Source organism: Taudactylus pleione, unplaced genomic scaffold (assembly GCF_031769625.1).
Source record: "Taudactylus pleione unplaced genomic scaffold, aTauple2 ptg000497l, whole genome shotgun sequence".
NCBI classification, from domain to species: Eukaryota; Metazoa; Chordata; class Amphibia; order Anura; family Myobatrachidae; genus Taudactylus; species Taudactylus pleione.
This window is the reverse complement of record NW_028284899.1, coordinates 337,614-359,070: the sequence shown is the minus strand read 5'-3', so window position 1 is coordinate 359,070 and position 21,457 is coordinate 337,614. Positions and strand designations below refer to the sequence as shown.

The following is a 21,457-nucleotide window of genomic DNA, read 5'->3' as shown; positions in this document are numbered from 1 at the left end:
TCTTTCCCACTAGCTTATAAATTTGTCTGAATTGCTCCTGAGTTCTACATTATTTTTTATACTGCTGGTTTAAAATAAGAGCTTACACCTCCAGCCTGCATATGTAATGATAAATGATGTTTTTGTCCTGGTGGTAATGTGAGACCCTGTTGGTATAGGGTTACAATAAACCGATGAGCTTATGTGGCTATGCTGGTTGTGTGTTTTCAAAGATGAGAAATTGAGCGGTACTAGCACACGAGAGAGGGTTTATGTTTCCAGCTATGTCATTGGCTGGTGCATGTACGGGATGTCACTTAGTAGTTGTTACACCTTGCCTTTTGAATAACAGATTCATTTCTGCAGTGTAAAGGCCCGACCATATGCCGATCACTTAGCCCAGGTCTTCTGACATTCTCCATGCTTGTTACCAGATTAAGCTGCAGAACCTGCTCCAGTTACTGTTACCATAAAGTTAATATGATTAGGAAGTTAGATTCTTCAAATAAAATGAACAGTCAAAAAACCTGAATAAACACTCCCACAGTGGAACTGGCACACCAACACCCAAAGTGTTTATACAATAATTTTTTTTCCGATTATTATTTGATCATTTGGCTAAAGAAATAATGAATAAATGTGAAATTTGGCTAAAGAAATAATGAATAAATACACTGTTCAAGGCAGTCCCTCAGCCACATGCTAAAGGTCTGTACACACTGGACGATAAAAGTGAACGATAACAATATCGTCCAACGATAACAATATCGTCCAACGATAACAATATCGTCCAACGATAACAATATCGTCCAACGATAACAATATCGTCCAACGATAACAATATCGTCCAACGATCTATATCGTTTATATCGTCCAGTGTGTATGAACTGAACGAATGACAATGCGCGCTCCCGCGGATCGCTAACTATATCCCCAGTCGGCTGTACATGCAGCATTATTCGTAGTGTATACACTTACCGATGTCTGAACCCCTGCTGGGCTCAACGCTGCCGATATCGGCTCATACACACATTGGACCTTATTCAGAGTCGGTCGCGAGCGCCGATGCGCTCGTAACCGACTCGATGGTTTGTCCTGCGCGCGCGCAGCGGCCACACTGCGTGTGCACAAGCCCCGGAGCGACAGAAACTCTGTCGCTCCGGAGCTCGCTACCAAAGGGGCGGTTGTCGATGTTGATCGACAGCTGCCCCGTTTGATAGGTGGGCCAGGGGGTGGTTTTCAAAACGGAGGCGTTCCTTTACAAACGCATACCGTTTTGTGGGCGGCCACACTGACATCATCAGTGATGTCAGTGGGGAGCTTCCTGCTCCATCAGAGCAGAAAGCTTCCTGGGGCTTACGAGTGCCCAGACCCAACCTTAGGGTCTGGTCGTAAGCCCCGATGGTCGCGATGGTGATCACCATCGTGACCATCAACCTGGTCGGTCGTTAAGCTGTGGGTGGTAACCCACAGCTTAACGATCGACAAGGAGGCGGTCTTACAGGATGCAAGCGGCCGCCCTGATTCAGTGCGACCACTTGCAACTAACGACCCCCTCTGAATGATGTCCATTGTCTAGTGTGTATGTGCCTTAAGTATAACTTGTTGCTATAATTTGACATATTAACAGAAAATAACTGTTGTGTTAATAATATAGCATCACCTTGGCACACCCTTAATACTGTGAGCACCCACACGCCCATTATAATAGATCTCCTATATCTTTGTAGCATAAGGTTAGCGGGACCTTGGATATCAGCGGGTGGAAGTACATTTTCAGGGAGTTTAATTACCAGATTTTCAGTGGATGTAAGGCTGGGTACACATTAGACTATATATCATCCGATATATTGTTTTGAGGCAGATCGGAACAATATATAAGAGACATCTTCTAATTTGTACTCGCGATTACACACTCCCGCGGGGTTGCATGCAATATAGTGTAATTGGCCGTGCTGCACAGCCAATCACACGATATCGTATGTGGGCTGTGCAGTGTAATGAAGGATGGAATTGAGGTATCGTTCATTACATGGCAATCCTGGATGGTCCGGGGTGAAGGTTATTTGCACCAACCATCGGCAAGATTGCCTGTCGTTTAATGTGTACCCAGCCTAAGCGGCAATAAGTAGTAGCTTTTGTTCGACATATCCAATATAGGTGTCTAACATTTGTATCCTCACTCCAGCCCAGTATATATCCAAATATTATTTTTAAGAATGCAACGGGAGAAATGAAAAGGAGGTATAACCCTATTGCTGTAAGTGGCACAATGGTTAGCATTGCTGCCTCACAGAGCTGGGGTTATAGGTTTAAACTACAACCAGAGCCCAATCTGTGTAGGCTATGTACATTCTCCCCTCATGTGGGTTTCTGCCTTTAGTCCATAAACATACTGGTATGTTAATTGGCTTATAACTAATGTGACGTGTGTGTGGTAAAGCCTATAGATTGTAAGCTCCAATGGGGAATATCCTGATGTGAGAGGGGGTTGGGTATGCGATCCTGGTGCTGAAGATACTGACGGGCGAAATCCATGCAGTGGAAATCCCGACACATGCATGTAAGTATTCTATCCCTTCCCTCTAACCCATCCCTCCCGCAGCCTAACCTTCCACCTAGTGCAGTGTTGGCTAACCTTGACACTCCAGCTGTTATGGAACTACATAACCCAGCATGCACTGCTACAGTTTTGCTATTAGGGCATGCTAAAACTGTGGCAGGGCATGCTGGGATATATAGTTCCACAACAGCTGGAGTGTCAAGGTTAGCCAACACTGACCTAGTGCCTAACCCTCTCCCTAATACTCATCATCGGGATTTTGGAGCCAGGATTCTTATTCTGTCGGGATTCCGGCTGCTGGGATTCTGACCACCAGCATTGTGTGACCCAGGATGCCGACCACATCCCTGTGAGTGATCTGTAAAGCGCTGTGTAATAAGGTGGAGTTAATATAGTTTAGAATACATTTCTCCATTTGTACTCGCTAGATTGTAGGTTATACCGAGCAAATCCCCAATATGCTCCCTGCACTGTGGAGCATATTATTAATTTGTGTCCAGAGGGTTCAGACTCTCCAAGTGGTAGATGTAATGACGTGAGCAACGTGCATGTCGTGTCTGATATTTGTCCTCTAACGATTGCAGAGGCGCACGCGCCACAGGAAATATGAAGACGATGGCATTTCTGACGAGGAGATTGAGGGCAAACGAACATTTGACTTGGAGGAGAAGCTGCGGAGCCCCAAGTACAACTCCAACTTCATCATCTACATGGATGGCAAAGGTCCGTCTGCCTTAGTGGTGGTGGGGCAGGGGAGATAGCGTGTGTGTGTCTGACTCTGCTCACTCCCTCTCTTGCTTTCAGACTTCAACATGCGATACGTCCAACAGGGTGGACTCAGGGACCCGCTGATATTCCCCAGCTACGAAGGGCTTGGAATCAGGCAAGTGAAGGGTTTAATCTGTCTACCATTGTTAGAACTTATATATTTGGAATCCTGAGACTCGTGTGCTTATGCACAATAGGGAAATACTGACTGCATTTCCCATTCTGTGATCTTTTTCTACAGAATGCCAGACCCTAGCTTCAGCGTGAATGACGTGAAGCTGTTTGTAGGTAAGTGTACTATCTCTGTGCTTTACCTATATACATTTGATTGTTTTAACCCAGCGTTTTTCAATCACAGTGCCGCGAGCGGTTGTCAAGTGTGCCGCGAGGTCAGAGCTGAATTTGGGGGTCATTCAGACCCACTCGCGAGCTGCAGTACGCTCGCAAGTGGGTCGATGTTCCCCACTGTGCATGCGCACGACGGAGGGAGCTCCGTCGTGCGCATGCGCGAGACCCGGCGAGCGACGGGCCTTCCATCGCTCGGGGTCTCGCACCAAAGGGGGCGTGCTGTCGATGTTGATGCCCCCTTTGGTGGGCGTGACGGGGGTGTGCCTGCCAGACGGAGGCGTTCCGTCTGAAGCCGGCCCCACTGACATCACTAGTGATGTCAGTGGGAGTGATTTTGGCTCTGACAGAGCCAAAATCACTCCTGGGCTTGCGGCTGGGAAACCCGACCGCAGCGTTTCCCTCGCAAGTCTGATGGTCGCGATGGTCAAGACCATCGCGACCATCTTTTTGCACGCTCGTATATGCTGTGGGTGGTGACCCACAGCTATACGAGCGTCCAGGAGGACGCTCCATTTTAATGGAGGAGGGCCCTGATTCAGAGCGAGCGCTCTGGTCAGAGCGTCCGGCTCTGAATCAGGGCCTTTATTTGTACTGCTGGCCCCGGGCAGTGCTCAGGCACGCCCGGGCCATGACCTATGTAGACGCGGCGGCGGTCACATATGCCGTATTGCACGCCCGCCTGCACACTGCTCCTAGCTCTGCACTGAGCAACCCCAGCCGATGACGGACAGGACCGGGACGACAGTGAGCCTTCTCAGCTGGTTATTTTATTTATTTTTTTTGTGGGGGCCAATGTAACTTTTTTCCTGTGGGGGCCCAGGGTGTGTGTTTTTGTTTTCTTTCTATGGGGACCATTTTGTTCGCTTGTATTGAATTTTGAACTCTGCCAGCAGATATACTAGCAGTACGTTAACTGGGAGACTTGGAAACTAGATCATACATTCATACCTTTATATTTACATTAGACTGACACAAAAAAGAACGTCATTCTTAGTCAGTGACTATACCATTAGTAAGAGATGTTCTAGATCATTACTGTTGTTCCCATTCAAGCTCTACTGACATTACTGGTGTTTTGAAACTGTTTTTTTTTCCCTCAGAGAGTCAACTCGCTTAAATTGTCCACAATGGTATTAATCTACTGTACTAGGCCAATAATTATCAGTCAGTCTAGATTTTTGTAAGTCCTGAATGCAATCTTCAGGCACCTAGACTTGTGGTGTGCAGACCGCTGTAGACAAGGCATTGTACTGATGACTGGGAATGTCTTCTCTTCCAGGGAGCAAGCGCATTGTGGATGTAATGGATGTCGGAACACAAAGGGGGATCGAGATGACCATGGCACAGTGGGCAAAATATTATGAAACCCCTGAAGAAGAGAGGGAGAAGCTATACAATGTGATAAGCCTAGAATTCAGTCACACCAAGCTGGAGAATTTGGTGCAAAGGCCAGATACGGTTAGCAGTACTTCTAATGTTCCCCCACCTTAAGCAGCTTCTCTGGGATTAACTGGAGACCCTCCAGTCCTTTTAGCGTATTCTTATTTTTTTATTTTTTTTAATTGGACTCAATACAAGTGATGTCGATACACAGGAATTTATCAGCGGTGTCCATTGGCTGCATTGATGCCAGTATACATCCTAGATAAATGAGTCTCTGGAACCTTTTGTGGTCCTCTACAAGTCTAAGTTTTCTCAGAAGGGTCCAAAGAGGTCTAAACCCTCTAATATATTTCCAGAGTCATGGCAGTGTCTTGTGACCTCTGGCTCAGGCCAGAAGAGCACCAGTGTTGGTCAAATAAACATGTATTAAAAAAACCCTTTCTACTTCAGGGTCCATAGGGGGTCCACAGGGTTGACCTTGGGGTATAGCTGGATCTGGATCCATGGGCACCACGCAGTTAAAGCTTTAGCTGCTCCCAGGATGCACTTGGGTCCGTCCTCCTCTATACCCCGCCCCCGGCCACAGCACCTCAGTTTGAGTTGGTGCCCGGCCGGAGTCGGGTCACCTGCGCAGGGGGGCTGCAGGAGCAGCTCCCAAAAGCTTTCTATTTTTATTTAAAAAAAAAAAAAAAAGAGCCTGTTAGATTTTTATTTTAAAACAGAGGCTCTAGTGTGGCAGCGACGGGCTGTCTATGCAGACGCCCACGCTGCCGCTCTCCTTCCCCGCTGGCGCCGCGACGCCAGTACTGCACTGGGGATCGCGGCGGGAGGCCAGAGTCCGTACTAGCCGGACTCTGGGTCTGTCCCTGGACTGCTGCCGGAGTCGCCGGGGACAAGGTAAGCCGCGAGTCGCCGATTAGCGGCGGCTCGCGGGTTTTGCCTGCAGATGCAGTCCTTTGCCCCCGGTCCTAGGGGACAGACCGGGGGCCGCTAGCGGTGGCGGCGGGCTCCCCCTCTGAGGAGGAATAACCCGTGGGACCACTAGACCACCAGGGATATATGGCAAGCGGGATGCCGGCAAGCCCTGGGGTTAATATGCTAGCCAGGGGAGGAAGCCTTCCCTGTCAGCGGCTCCTCCCCTCAGCTCAGCGCGCCTTTCAGCACGGAGTCTGGCGTCGCTGAGCTGCAGATTCCTCGGCCACTCCTCCTCTGAGGTCTCCAGCAGCCATTTTCTCACAGTGGCAGCGCAGATCTTCAGGGAGCACGCGGACCGGTCCCCCTGTGTACCTCTCCCCTGATTAAGGACAGCGTACACAGCACTATAGCCCTCCCAGACACTGAATCTGGGCAGGTTGATTGTAGTGTAAAGGTGCAGTGAGTATATCTTCCTGCATGGTATGTGACTTTTGCTAGTGCTGCCTGTCTGTGCTTATTTTCTACTTACTGTCAGCTAATACCTATCCCTTTACTTCTCCTACAAGCCCTACAGGTGTGTGGGGGAGGGGCGTTTCTACTGACCTCACTTATATAGATCACGTATTTGTGAGGTCCGTCACATACAGTTGTGTGCTACTCAGTGCCATATTGTGGGCTGTTGTTCAGCACACCGGTGAGTGCGTTTTACTTCTACCCTGGTGCCAGATATATAATATATTCTGTCATGTCAGACGAGGAGGTTGAGCGCTCAGTGGCTCCGGTGTTGGCCTCCTGCGGACGCTGTTCTGCAGGAGTAGATAGGGAGGATTTGTCACAGGATGGCCTGTGTAGTCGATGCCAGGTGGCTCCTGGCCCATCCAGACCTTCTCTGGCACAGGAACCACCGTGGGCGATGTTTTCTCAAGTGCTGGTGTCTATTGCGGACCGTCTGTCGGTCCCGACTGCTCTCCCTACTAGGTCGTTGCCCCAGCCGACCATCCCCCATTCCCCGGGTGTCCCGCAGTTATTGCGGAGTCCTCCTGGGTCTCAGTCGGTGGGTCCCTATGCGGGGTTGCCTATGTATATACAGGCTTCCCCTGTGCCGCAGCAGCCTGTGGTACCTTTTCAGGCCCCTATGGTGATTCCTCCACCCTGGGTGGATGTGCTCTCCAACTCCGTGCAAAATTTGGCGGCCGCTTCCTCGGCTTTTCAGTCAATGTTGCAGACTGACATGCCTTCTAGGATTTCAAAACGCCCACTCATGACACGGGCTGCTCAGGTATCGGACTCAGAGGGTTCCTCAGATGATGGGGAGGTCCCTGATGACACTGACTCGGACGCCTCGGTCCAGGAAATGGATACCAAGTCGTCCATTAATGTGCGAGCACTAGTTAGGGCGGTGCGAGCTATTCTTCTTATAGAGGATGAGGCACCGGTTCCTAAGTCGAAGTTTCCTAGTTTCAAAAAAACTAAGGTGGCTTCTGCGGTGTTTCCCCTGTCGGATCAGTTGACGGATCATATGGCGGTAGCTTGGCAGGCGCACAGTAAGAAATTCCTTCCTCAGAAGCGGTTGGCTTCTAATTACCCCTTCCCTGAGGCACATTGTAAAAAATGGGAAACTCCACCGGCGGTGGATCCCATGTCACCCGTTTAACTCGGGGCGCCACCTTACCATTACCGTCGATATCCTCGCTGAAGGATCCCACGGACAGGAAAGTTGAGACTTGCTTAAAGTCTATTTACTCCCTCTCCGGGGCGGTGGCCCGACCGTCCATGGCCATCTCCTGGGTGGCCAAGGCCATTGAGGGGTGGGCCAATGCATTGGAAGATACCTTCCCGGACGACGCTCCGGATGTCCAGCGGGCGTTGTTGGGACAAATGAGGGACGCTGCTTCTTACATTGGAGAAGCTTCTTTAGATGCTAGTCTGCTGACCTCGAGGGTATCGGCTGCAGCGGTGTCTGCCCGCCGATCCTTATGGTTGCGGTCCTGGAGAGCGGACTCTGATTCAAAGAAAGGTCTGGAGGCCTTACCTTTCAATGGGGAATTACTATTTGGTCCGGACTTGGACAAAATAGTGGACACCCTGGCTAAATCCAAGTCGGCCTTCCTCCCTTCGGCGGCACTGCCTGCTAAGGTTCGGAGTTCGGCTTTTCGTTCCTTTCGGGTTCAGGGTAAGGCGAAAGGTCAGTCCTTCCCGAGACAGTCTGCGAGTAAGACGGCCTCTAAACCCAAGAAGCAAGCCTGGAGTGCTCGGCGCCCTTCTTCCAAGCAGGAAGATAAACCTGCGGCCTGATGGGACGGGCCTCCCTCTGGGGGACCTCAGAGTGGGAGGCCGACTTCTTCTATTTGCCCAGTGCTGGCACAATACCACCACGGATGCCTGGGTTCGAGAAGTGGTCTCCCAGGGGTACGCCCTGTCTTTTCGGCACAGACCACCCCACCAGTTTTTCTGCAGAGTCCTTCTCAGGACAAGACCAAGGCGTTACAGGTTCAGGAGGCTATAGAGTCCTTGCTGAAAGCAGGGGTCATTGTTCCCGTTCCTCTATCACAACGAGGGACGGGGTATTATTCGTCTCTGTTTCTGGTGCAGAAACCCAATGGTTCTCATCGCCCTATCCTCAACTTGAAGTCTCTGAACAAATTCCTCAGGGTTCCCAAGTTCAGGATGGAAACGTTACGTTCCATCATTCTGGCGATGGAACCGGGGGATTACATGGTGTCCCTGGACATCCAGGACGCCTACCTCCATGTTCCGATAGCATCTTCACACCAGCGGTATCTGAGGTTCGCTATCCTTCAACACCACTATCAGTTCCGGGCGCTACCCTTTGGTCTCTCCACGGCACCAAGGGTGTTCACGAAGATTATGGCGGTCATGGCCGCACATCTTCGGAACCAGAATGTACGGCTGCTGCCGTACCTGGACGACCTCCTGTTGCTGGCGAGCTCTCCGGAGGTACTGCTTCAACATCTCCACCTGACGATCGCTTGCCTGCAAGCACACGGGTGGTTGATAAATTGGAAAAAGTCCTCCCTGATTCCATCAGAGCGGATGGGTCATTTGGGAGCCCTGCTGGATTCGCGTCAGCAAAGGATCTTCCTGACTCCGGAGAAGGTCGCCTCCCTACAGCTGCGGATACGCAGTTGCCTGAGCCGTTGCCGCCTGTCGGTCCATTCGGCTATGAGAGTTCTGGGGTCCATGGTGTCGACATTCGACATGGTGGAATTTGCCCAGTTCCATTCCCGGCCCCTGCAGGGGCTGATTCTATCAGAATGGAACGGGTTACCTCACCGGATCCGCTCTCAGGTGCTGGTGTTGTCTCCGGACGTTCGGCTATCTTTGGCTTGGTGGCTTCAGACAGCTCATCTGGTCGAGGGGCGCCCATTTTGGATCCCGGACTGGGTCCTGCTCACGACGGATGCCAGTCTCCGGGGTTGGGGGGCAGTGACCGGCTCTTTGTCGCTTCAGGGTCGTTGGTCAGCGGAAGAAGCACTTCTCCCCATCAACATCCTGGAACTGCGGGCAGTATACAGGGCCCTGCAGTCGTCCGGCCCCGCTCTTCACGGAAGGGCGGTACAGGTGCAGTCCGACAACGCCACCACGGTGGCGTATATCAATCACCAAGGCGGAACTCGCAGTCAGGCAGCGATGTCGGAGGTGTCTCGTATCCTGACTTGGGCGGAGGGTCACATTCCAGCGATCTCGGCGGTCTTCATCCCCGGAGTCCTCAATTGGGAGGCGGACTTCCTCAGCCGTCACGACGTGCATCCCGGGGAATGGTCGCTTCACCCAGAGGTGTTTCAGCTACTCGTGGACAGGTGGGGACTGCCGGAGCTGGACTTGATGGCCTCCCGTCACAATCACAAGTTGCCCGTTTACGGGTCAAGGACAAGAGACGCAGGTGCAAGTCTGGTGGACGCGCTGTCGGTGAAATGGACGTTCACCTGGCGTATCTGTTTCCTCCGATATCCCTGCTTCCTCGGGTTCTGCGGAAATTCAAGCAGGACAGCGGCATGCTCGTGCTGGTAGCTCCGGCGTGGCCCAGACGTCCTTGGTACTCCGATCTCAGGAGCCTCTCCATCGACGCTCCGTACCTTCTTCCTCAGCGTCGGGACCTGTTGTCTCAGGGGCCCTGCCTTTACCCGGATCTGGGTCGGCTGTCTTTGACGGCGTGGCTCTTGAGACAGCCGTCTTGAGGTCTTGGGGCTTCTCCAGTTCGGTTATTGGTACCATGCTCAGGGCACGCAAGCCTGCTTTAGCACGGATTTATCACAGAGTGTGGCACACTTACTTTCAGTGGTGTGAGTCCAGACATTATGATCCTCAGGTGTTCCGAGTTTCTAGGATCTTGGAATTTCTTCAGTCAGGATTGGATCTCGGCTTACGCCTTGCATCTCTGAAGGTTCATGTGTCCGCCTTGTCCGTGTGGTTTCAACGGCGGATTGCAATACTACCAGACGTTCACACCTTTTTCCAGGGTGTTCTCAGGATCCAGCCTCCCTTTGTGCCTCCTGTGGCTCCTTGGGACTTGGCGGTGGTGCTACGGGTCCTGCAGGGTCCTCCGTTTGAGCCTCTTGAGGCGGTGGAGCTCAAGTGGCTGACATTTAAGACGGTTTTTCTCCTGGCAATTGCTTCGGCCAGGAGGGTGTCTGAATTGGGGGCGCTTTCCTGTCGCCCTCCTTTCCTGATTTTTCACCAGGACAGAGCGGTGCTCCGCACTCGTCCTGAGTTTTTGCCCAAAGTGGTCTCGAAGTTCCATATTAATCAGGAACTTGTTGTGCCAGCTTTTCAGTCCCCTGATCTTTCAGCTGGTGAGACTTCCTTAGATGTGGTCCGGGCGCTTAGAATTTATGTAGACCGGACTGCTTCGGTTAGGAAGTCGGATTCCTTGTTTATCCTCTTTGGTTTTCACAAGAGGGGTTGGCCTGCCAACAAACAAACGTTAGCCCGTTGGCTTCGTTCAGTTATTTGTGAGGCTTATGCACAGGAGGGATTACCTGTGCCAGCCTCTGTTAAGGCTCATTCCACTCGTTCTGTGGGTCCCTCTTGGGCTGCTAGACGTGGCGCTTCTGCTGTTCAGCTGTGTAAGGCGGCCACTTGGTCTTCAATTCAAACGTTTTTGAGGTTCTATGCGTTTGACACCTTTGCCTCTCAGGATGCATCCTTTGGGCGCCGGGTACTCCTTTCAGCACAGGAGCGTCCCCGCCCTTAGTTGTACTGCTTTGGGACATCCCCAAGGTCAACCCTGTGGACCCCCTATGGACCCTGAAGTAGAAAACAAGAGATATGGTAAGAACTTACCTTTGTTATCTCTGTTTCTACGAAGTCCATAGGGTCCACAGGGCGCCCGCCCTGACGCACCTGGCTTCAAATGGGCTGTGTGGCTGGTCACCGGTTTTCCGTCTCCCATTTCTGTGAGTATGGTTTCTTGTGTGTTCCAGTCTTCCTTCTCTCTGTTTAGTCTCCTCCTCCGGCCTTGGCTGCTTACCAACTGAGGTGCTGTGGCCGGGGGCGGGGTATAGAGGAGGACGGACCCAAGTGCATCCTGGGAGCAGCTAAAGCTTTAACTGCGTGGTGCCCATGGATCCAGATCCAGCTATACCCCAAGGTCAACCCTGTGGACCCTATGGACTTCGTAGAAACAGAGATAACAAAGGTAAGTTCTTACCATATCTCTTGTTTTTGAAGGCAGAATCCTATTGTTCAATTTGGGTATCTATTTTGCTATACATCATTTTGCTTAGTTAAGAGGTTCCCAAATCCCGTCATTATAGTCCATGTTTTAAGGATATCCATGCTTGAGCACAGGTGACTTAATTAGTAGCTCAGTCAATTTGATTTAACCATCTGGAATCAATCATGGGTATCCTTAAAACCTGGACTGTACTAGCGGATTTCGGAAACCTCTGGCTTAGTTTCATGATCCATTCTCTTTGAGCTTAGAGTGGGCACAATCCAGTTTTGGGTGCTTGCCTACTCCCTCACTTGCATTGATGGTACTTAAACCTTGTTGTTCACAAAGTCATAGCAGAATTTATCATCTTTTGCAATTAGTCTCCTTTTTCAGTAGAGTCTGCTGCACGTCCTGGATAATTGATTCCATATAGGACTGCAGGCTCTGTGTCTGTGAACCTGAGTGACCAGTTAGCCAGACACTAAGGCTGGGTACACATGTAAAGATCTCTGTCCAACCATCCAACTAGATGATTGGTTGGAATGAAAATCTGGTAACATATGGGAGTAACTGATGATCAGCAATTTGCTCCTAAATGCCAGAAAATAGATGAAAATGGTCGTCAGACAAGTTTGAACAAATTAAAATTAGTATGACCCCTCCCTTTCATGCACCTGATTAGTACTGCTAGATTGATTGAGCAGCTGCCATTTTTGTTTGTCTGTTATGAGTTGCATGAAGGAGCCAGCATTAGTAGGGCATGCTGGTTCTAGTAGTGCTAGTTGGAGTTCCCAGGGGTGACTCCCAGGTAAGCTGGCTCTCAATTTGGATGCATTTATGTATGTGCCTTTATCATGAGGCCTTACATTTGACAAAATTATATATGTGCCTTTATCATGAGGCCTTATAATTGGTATATTTTACATTTGGGGTGAGCGTTTGGGCGTAGGGCCCCCAGGACTGGTCTGGCTGGGCCGCCTCAGGGCATCACCACTTAATATACATAGTTGCTTTTCACATCACCTTTTATGTTTGTTTATTATTCATGTATTTTTTCACATATATTTTAACCTCTCATTCTACACTTAATGATTACTCACACACAGCTATACTTTACACTGCACTGTCACTCTTCTTCCATTTTCGTGTGATGCCCTGGGGGGGTCCTGACTGGACGTTTTTTGGGGTGCACTGCGCCCCGGACGTGAACCCCTTAGTGTTAGGGACTGCTGGTAACAGAGAAGCCGTGACGTGGCCCAGCAGCCTCCCATGTATTTGCAAATGCATGCAACTAATATCTCTGAATTTCTATGACCATATAGTCTTCATATATTGTTGCAGGTATTATTCAGTGTGCTGAGGTACAATAGGGGGTTAAATCCCCCTCCTTTTTTTACTTAGTATGACCCCTCCCTTTCATGCACCTGATTAGTACTGCTAGATTGATTGAGCAGCTGCCATTTTTGTAAGTTTGAACAAATTGTTTAGATCAAACATTTAACAAACATTTTCTGGCGTCTGGGAGCAAATTGCTGATTGTCATTTGCTTTTATACCTTACCAGATTTTCATTCCAACCAGTCAACTAGTTGGATGGTTGGACAGATAATCTTTAGATGTGTCCCCAGCCTTTAGGTGCATACAAACGGTACGATCTGTACCACCAACAACTTGAAAGATATCTTTCATACATCGTTCAAAGATCTTTCAGTGAGTCATACTGCCACATCTCTTAACAGGGAAAATTGACCATATCGTCCAAGTTGGCCTGCATGCATGGACGATGAAAGATATCTTTATCGTCCATGCGGGAACGTGCATCGTTGGTTGTTGGCTGATCGTTCACTGCCTAAAACGATATGAACGATATATCGTTCAACGATATAGTTATCGTTCAGGAAAAACTGTCCCTCGTGTATACAGCATAAGGTGCAGAGCAAGCCACCTGTCTGACTTTCTGGTCTGTCGTCTTTTATGCATTGTAGTATATGCTTCTTACATCGGGGTTAGGTCTGATGCCACGTCTTTCCTCATGTCCCACCATCTTATCTACAGTCCCCATTTATTTATTTGTTTGTACTGGACTATCGTTCAAGTTATTCCTATTATACATGCTTGTGTTTTGCACTCCAAACAGGTGGATCAAATAGATTGGGTTGACAACATCTGGCCTAGGCACTTGAAAGACAGGCAGACTGAATCCACAAATGTCATTCAGGAGATGCAGTACCCCAAGGTGCAGAAGTGAGTAATTGGCAGATCTCTAACTACACCGCAATACACTGTGTGGCTTATACGCTACATCTTCATCTAGTTTCCCTGTCCTGTCATGTACTGACGTGCCATGCATAGCATATAGCGTTACTTGTATGCACATTATCACGTGTACTGTCCGCCAGAAAGCAATGTACTAAATTAATTAAAAGTGTTGCTTTTTTCCTTTATCATCCATCTGGGGGATGCCATTACTCTGGGTTATGTGTAATGAGGTGTGGTGGCGGATACTATCTTAATTGAAAAGTGGCTCCTACCCCCTATATAACCCCTCTCTCCTTCCACCCTAAGCTCAGTCTTGATTTTAGTGTCATGGAGTAAGGCACTGGCTAGCTTTTTAGGCAGGTTTTATTTCTTTATTTTTATATTTGATTTGGGTGCTTAGTTCCTGGTTCTTCTTTCTGTGTATTGTACTAAACATTATTAACCTTTAAACCACACCAAACTGCACCCTAATTCTGCTTCCTCCTCTTCCATTGTTTTTTCAGTGTTTGAAGAATGACTGTCAAAGGCTAACTGTAAACTAGACTTTAGCACACGTCCGAATATAGCAGTGTATACCTAGTTTATATGCATACATATATGCACCAGGTTATATAAAATGGCAATTTCATAACCAGGCTGGGCTTTCTCAGACATGGTCGTCCCACTGGGCATCTCTGGAAGGACATTCTGGCCACTCGGCTTACTTGCATTCTTCCTCAGTGTCTGCTGTGCTGATCAGGCAACCCGGTGGCACCCGAGCAATTTCTGAGCAGTTTTGTTTTGGGGGGGGGGGGGGGGAGTCAAGAAGCCCTCCTCCACTACTAAGGTTTACCTGTGTTTGCTGACATAAGACAGCACTGTTAATAATGCAAAGATCCTTAACACCACTTGCAGCCCACTTGTAGGACCATAAGCGCTGAGACGCATTCATCATATGTCTGAGAGATAAGTGGCATCTGATTGGACAGCTGCTGCTTCATCCATCCAATAAAGTGATAGCTTCGCTTTACACGCCCCTCTAAGAAACCTTAGTTTCTCTTGTCATCTCTGCTCCTCCTGCTAGGGGGAAAGATGTCCATATATGTTTGTAGGGGTTCCTGTCTCACTGATGCTGAAAAACTGAAAGAAGGATGCACGCATTAATCATTTACTTGGCCCTCGACCATATTATTTAGCAAAAGCTGTTTTTGTAACAATGCAAGTATGTTCGTACACAGTGACCACAAGGACAAGTCAAATGTTTCTTAATAAGCTCTATAACCAAATGGTTACAAGGATGTCCATGTATATGTAGGTGTATATATACACATAACCTTTGCCTGTTTGTTATAGGTACTGCCTGATGAGTGTGCGGGGCTGTTACACTGATTTCCATGTGGATTTCGGGGGCACATCTGTATGGTACCACATCCTCAGAGGAGGCAAGGTAATCCTCTGTAGCCCAAATGTGTCCCGTTTGTCTTTGCAGTGTAATTGGCAATACAGGCAGCTAGAAATACTACATTGTGTGTGGGAGCTTTGTAGTTTTTTTCTTTTACCTTAACGGACCCCACGTTTGTACTGTGTCTTTAATAGATGCTTCAGCGAAGTCCTGCTTTGCCTCACCTAAACACATACAGGAATACAGTGCACATGACTTCTATGCTTGTCCCTTAGGTTTTCTGGCTGATACCTCCTACAGACCAGAACCTGGAGATGTATGAGAACTGGCTGCTGTCAGGCAAACAAGGGGACATCTTCCTGGGAGACAGGGTGAACGACTGTCAGCGTGTGGAATTAAAGCAAGGCTACACATTTGTCATCCCTTCAGGTACAAACCAGAGATTTATATAACGTTTCATGGTTTTCTATCAGATATGCTTCTGTTTGTTGGAAGACTTGAGATCCCATCACTGAGTAATACATTGCATTGCTAGTCCCCCTTCAGGCTCAGGGGTCTATTTACTAAGCAGTGTTAGGAGACAGAGTGATAAGAAAGTGATAAGGTGCCAGCCAATCAGCTCCCACCTGTCATCTCACAGGCTGTGTTTGAAAAATGACAGGTGGGAGCTGATTGGCTGGCACCTTATCACTTTTCACTCTGTCTCCTAACACTGCTTAGTAAATAGACCCCTCGGGGTATTGTGGATGGCAATGGCTTGTTTTTATTAACCTCAATTACATGACTACTGAAAACAAACCAATAATGAAATCATTGACTATATACCGAAATGCAAACTGATTTAAAGGCCCCTTCACCATAAAATCATGCTTAAGTAGAGACCAGAAATAAAGAATAACTGGACCATTGGGGAGAGGGATGTAAGTTATGCTAACAATGAATAAGTCCCTGCCTATGTATAATCGCTTTCTTCTGTCACTGTGTACCCACCATCGTATGTTACTCAGTACAGCTAAACCCATGTCTGGTTTAACTTTGTAAAATTGTGTTACCGTACAGACTGTTTGCTTACTGCATATCCTCTGTGTTGATATATTTGTAAATTACTGGGTGTTAGCAAAATGCTGCCACCACCTTTCACCACTTACATGTACTATTATTTCCTTAAGTTACCAGTCGTAAAAGTCTTTGAATAACTACGTGAAGGCACAAGCTCATTAGACGTGGAGGCAGGACGTAGTACAGAACTGTAGCTGAGGCTGCTAGTCATATTACCTCAGTGTACATAGGCCCTCATTCAGAGCCGTACGCTCTGAGCAGAGCGCACGCTCTGAATGAGGGCCGGCCTCCATGAAAATGGAGCGTCGTCCTGGACGCTGGTATAGCTGTGGGTCACCACCCACAGGCTATACGAGCGTGCAGTTTGATGGCCGCGATGGTCGTGACCATCGCGACCATCGAAACTGCGAGCTGGAGCCTGCGGTTGAGGTTTTCAACCGCAAGCTCCGGAGTGATTTTGGCTCTATCAGAGCCAAAATCACTCCCAGTGACATCACTAGTGATGTCAGTGGGCCGGCTTCTGACGGGAGGCGTTCCCGTGGGAACGCACCCGTCAGGGAGGCACGCCCCCGGCACGCCTACCAAAGGGGGCGTGCTGTCAATCAACATCGACAGCACGCCCCCTTTGATCAGACACAACGAGCGAAGGACTTTCCTTCGCTCGTCGCGTCTGGCGCATGCGCACGACGGAGCTCCCTCCATCGTTCGCATGCTCAGTCCTGAACATCGACCCACTTGCGAGCGGACAGCCGCTCGCGATTGGGTCTGAATCAGGTCCATAATTCACAAATGTGACTAGCTGTCACAATAGTGGTTAGTATTGTTCATTTCTCCTTCCTCCAATCTGGTGGACACTGCTACCATGACAGCTGTAGAGGCTCCTCGAGAGCAGGCCACCTAGGGGCTAACTACTAAAGAAACGTCTCTCCTCTGTAACGTTTAAAATGATGGAAGCCTGCAGAGTGACTGTGTTTTTAGGCTAATGCCACAACCGATGGACTTTGTACAGGGACGCCAGTGGCTGCGGCTCTTATCTACCGCTGTGCTCATTAAGGCGCACCATTGCAGATTGCAACAGCCCTTTGGAGGCGCAGAATCTCCGTCTGAACATGGCTATCGCTGAACCTGGCAAAAGCTGATCGTGACACGCTCGTATCTCATTGCCCCCCCTGTTACCACCCAAAAACGCCCACTGAAATTGCCTCGATCTGCATTCAAATTCGTTTTGTCGGTATCAATGCTGGCATATATGCAGTGTAGACTAAAAAAAACATACCTCACTGAGCCGTGTCTCAGGCCCTTCACTAAGCCGCCCACTTCAGTGTATGACCATAATGCTTTGCTGAAGTCTCTGTACGAGGAGCTTTTCAGGCCTAGGAGCCATATACGACAGGCCGAAGTGTGTTATATACTACAGGTGATTTGTGTGTTTCTCCTTCATCCACTAGGGGACACTGGAGCTTCATGACAGTGGGGTATAGACGGTGGGTTGAGTTGAGCCTGGCACTTTAAAAATCTACAAGTGTGACTGGCTCCTCCCCCTCTATGCCCCATCAGCCCCAGTTTTTAGAATGTGCCCGAGTAGAGCCGGTGCACAGGGGCTGTCTCCAGCCCTTTAAATTAAATAAAAATGTAAAAGAAAAACAAAGCAAGAGGACAGGCAGACTGTTGGCTGTGACAGTCTGCCTGCATCGTGGGAGCCGCCAGAGAGGGGACCACATGGCTACTGCAGCCTGTGTCCGGTCACCCTATGGAGGGGAGGCTGCTTTAGGCAGTTAGGAGTCATCAGACTCAGCGGGGCCCGCCACAGCTAACACTGGCTTGTGTCCAGGTCCCCGCTCTCCTCTCACTGCCCAGCGCTCTGGCCGCAGCAGCCCGGTAAGTAGCACACCTCTCCTGACTAGCAGGAGAGGTGTAAATAATCTGCTGGGTCTGAATACAGCGCGCGGCTGTCAGTGCCACGCTGGTGTTGCGATAGAACACCGGCGCTTGCTGTTAGGTAGGCGCGCTCACAGCGGTCCTGCCTCTGCGTGCCGGTGCTTGTGTAAAAGGCACCGGCACGTTTATCACTGGCGGCGGTCGTGCCGCTGGCCCCCGCTGTCAGTGCGGGGACACATGAGACGTCCCCACTGTATAAGTGTATGCCGCGCGCATACAATAGCGGCGGCCATTAGGAAGAGGAGCTTATAGGTCCCTCCTCCTCTTCCTCCTTCACTGCCTGGGCTAGTTTGGCGCGCTCTGAACGGGAGTGGCGCCTCAGAGAGAGGAGCTTCTACATTCCCTGAAGGCACTGAGCGGAGGGGGAGAGGAGAAATCTGACAGCTTCTACAGGGGGTCTGTAATTACAGAGGGTGGTTTTAACTACCTTCTGGTCCTATTGACTGCTCCTCCCTTATATGCCTGTCTGCCCCTGTTACTGAGTTGCATTATTCTTGAAATTCTGCTCCTCCTATACTGCTCTGCCTGCAATTTGAGTAGCATTATTATTGAAATTCTGCTCCTCCCTTATTGCTCTGTCTGCTCCCATACTTGAGTAGCATTATTGTAATTCTGCTTCTCCCTATACTCCTTCTGCATTCCTGAGTTGTATGTGGTGCTTGTCTGTGAGTACATGATGACATCCAGGACAGAAAAAACTGCATCACAAAAGCTGTTTTCCTGCACTAAGTGCAGGAAGAAATTTACCCATGCTCGCTCCGAAGGGTCTTCCCTGTGCGAGACGTGTGAAGCAGACAGTGCTAACACGCAGTCTGTCACTCCCTCCTTCATAAATAGTTTGGCAGGGGTCATGGCGGACCTTTCTTCTGAATTAGCCGCTTCCCGTAGGAAACGGGAGGCTGCCAGAGATCTACCTGGCACATCTCACCCTTCTTTTCTAGCAGAACCAGCGTGGGCTCAGAATTTAGTCCGCTCGGTGAATAGCCTTGCTCAAGCGATGGGTTCTGCGTCTAAAGCTCCTGAAGCTACGGTAAGTCGCTCATCTAAGAAGAGGGCTCTTCTGGCGGTTCTCCAGTCGGATGAGGATTCGGCAGCGGATCACTCGTCTCAGGAGGAAGGGGAGATGCTGGACGAATCAGACGTAGAGACTTACTCACAAGAACCTGAGGCATTGCAAGGTATTGACGCACTCATTCTAGCGGTAAGGGAAGTTCTTAAGATTTCTGGCCAGGAAGCTCCAGAATCGTTAGACTCCTTATTTGCCAGGTCACAGAAGATGGCCGTCACATTCCCTGTTTCTCTCCAGTTGGACGAACAGATGACGGCAGCCTGGCAGAATCCGGACCGTAAATTCCAGATTCCTAAGCGCTTTTTCTCTCTTTACCCATTTCCTATGGAAAATAGGAAGAGGTGGGAGACCCCGCCACCTGTGGATTCTTCGGTTTCTCGGTTGTCAAAGAAGACCACGTTACCTGTTCCAGGAGCTACTACATTGAAGGAAACCTCAGAGCGGAGATTAGAAACCACTTTGAAATCCATTTATACGGCCGCGGGTGCACTTCTCCGGCCGGCCTTGGTAGGATCTTGGGTCAACAAGGCTGTGGAAAAGTGGGCGGAACAATTGACTGATGGTCTTAGATCCAGCACTCCGCGGGCAGATCTGATTACCTTGGCAGAACATATTCAGGAGTCTGCTGTATACTTAGGAGACGCCTCCAGAGATATCGGCCAGGTAGGCGCTAGGATTTCTGCTTCGGCGGTCTATGCTCGCCGGGCACTTTGGCTTCGTGTCTGGCAAGCGGATGCGGACTCAAAAAGAGCAGTGGAAGCTCTTCCTTTCACAGGCGATATTTTATTTGGTCCAGAGCTGAACAAATGGATCTCGCTGGCCACTGGAGGTAAGAGTACTTTTCTACCTTCATCAGCACCTCCTCCGCGTCGCTCGTTTAGGGGACCTTCCTTTCGTTCCTTTCGAGCATCTGCAAGATTTCAGGGACGATCGCGAGGTTCGTCCTCAGGGGGGCGAGGAGGCCGTGCTAGAGGACGTCAAGCAAATATTGCCCGCCGTCCAGATCCCAAGCCAGCAGACAAGCCTGTGGCATGACTGGCTCCCATCCCATCTCGGAAATCCGAAGGTGGGGGCTCGCCTCCAGCGTTTCTCGGAGGTTTGGAGACTGACTTCTCCAGACACTTGGGTTCGAAATCTGGTATCTCAAGGATACAAGATCGAGTTCGCTTTCACTCTTCCTGGGCGTTATTTTACAACAGGTTTGCCCGTCGATCCCTTGAAGCAACTAATTTTGCGTCAAGCGATCGAGAAACTTTTGCTGGCCGAGGTCCTTGTGGCGGTTCCCACTGCACAAAGACAACAAGGGTTTTACGCAAACCTTTTTGTGGTTCCGAAACCAGATGGGTCAGTCAGACCCATTCTGAATCTGAAATCCTTGAACCAGTATCTTTCATTTCACAGGTTCAAGATGGAGTCTCTCCATTCTGTCATTGCGGGACTAGAGGCAGAAGAGTTTCTGGTGTCGATAGATATCAAGGACGCCTATCTGCATGTCCCAATTTGGGTTCCTCACCAGGCTTTCCTCAGATTTGCCATCAGGGAAGCTCATTTCCAGTTTCAGGCCCTGCCATTCGGTCTCTCGTCAGCTCCCAGGGTATTCACCAAGGTGATGGCCGTCATGGTGTCTCTCGGGGGGTGACGATAGTTCCGTACCTAGACGATTTACTCATCAAGGCTCCGACGGCAGAAGTCCTTTTACACCAAGTGTCCCTTACACATCAGATTCTCATTCAACATGGATGGATTGTGAACTTCCAGAAGTCTCAGTTGATGCCGTCCCAGAGACTTCAGTTCCTAGGAATGATTCTAGACACTGTTCTGCTTCGTATATTCTTGCCAAGGGACAAGGCCATAGCCATACAGGAGCTGGTTCGTCTGGTGCTCAGACCCAGGAAAGTATCTGTGCATCTTTGCATCCGTCTCCTGGGGAAAATGGTGGCTTCCTTCGAGGCCATCCAATTCGGCAGATTTCACTCCAGAATATTTCAACTGGATCTTCTGTCTCAGTGGTCCGGGTCCCACCTACAGATGCATCGACTGGTGCGTCTGTCTCCCCGGACCCGCATATCCTTGCTCTGGTGGCTTCGGACGGAGCATCTGTTAGCGGGTCGGCGCTTCG

General features: G+C 49.6%; 1 protein-coding gene across 2 annotated transcripts in view; it reads left to right on the top strand.

Annotated features, from left to right (window-relative positions):
• KDM2A (lysine demethylase 2A) overlaps nucleotides 1-21,457 on the top strand; it is an 80,096-nt gene that overhangs the window by 13,457 nt on the left and 45,182 nt on the right. For both annotated transcript variants that reach the window (XM_088449838.1, XM_088449837.1), the window contains exons 3-9: nucleotides 3,127-3,265; nucleotides 3,347-3,425; nucleotides 3,552-3,598; nucleotides 4,938-5,116; nucleotides 13,770-13,876; nucleotides 15,224-15,317; nucleotides 15,548-15,701. In XM_088449838.1, coding sequence (XP_088305964.1) covers nucleotides 3,127-3,265; nucleotides 3,347-3,425; nucleotides 3,552-3,598; nucleotides 4,938-5,116; nucleotides 13,770-13,876; nucleotides 15,224-15,317; nucleotides 15,548-15,701 — 799 coding nt within the window. The remainder of the gene's footprint in view (nucleotides 1-3,126; nucleotides 3,266-3,346; nucleotides 3,426-3,551; nucleotides 3,599-4,937; nucleotides 5,117-13,769; nucleotides 13,877-15,223; nucleotides 15,318-15,547; nucleotides 15,702-21,457) is intronic.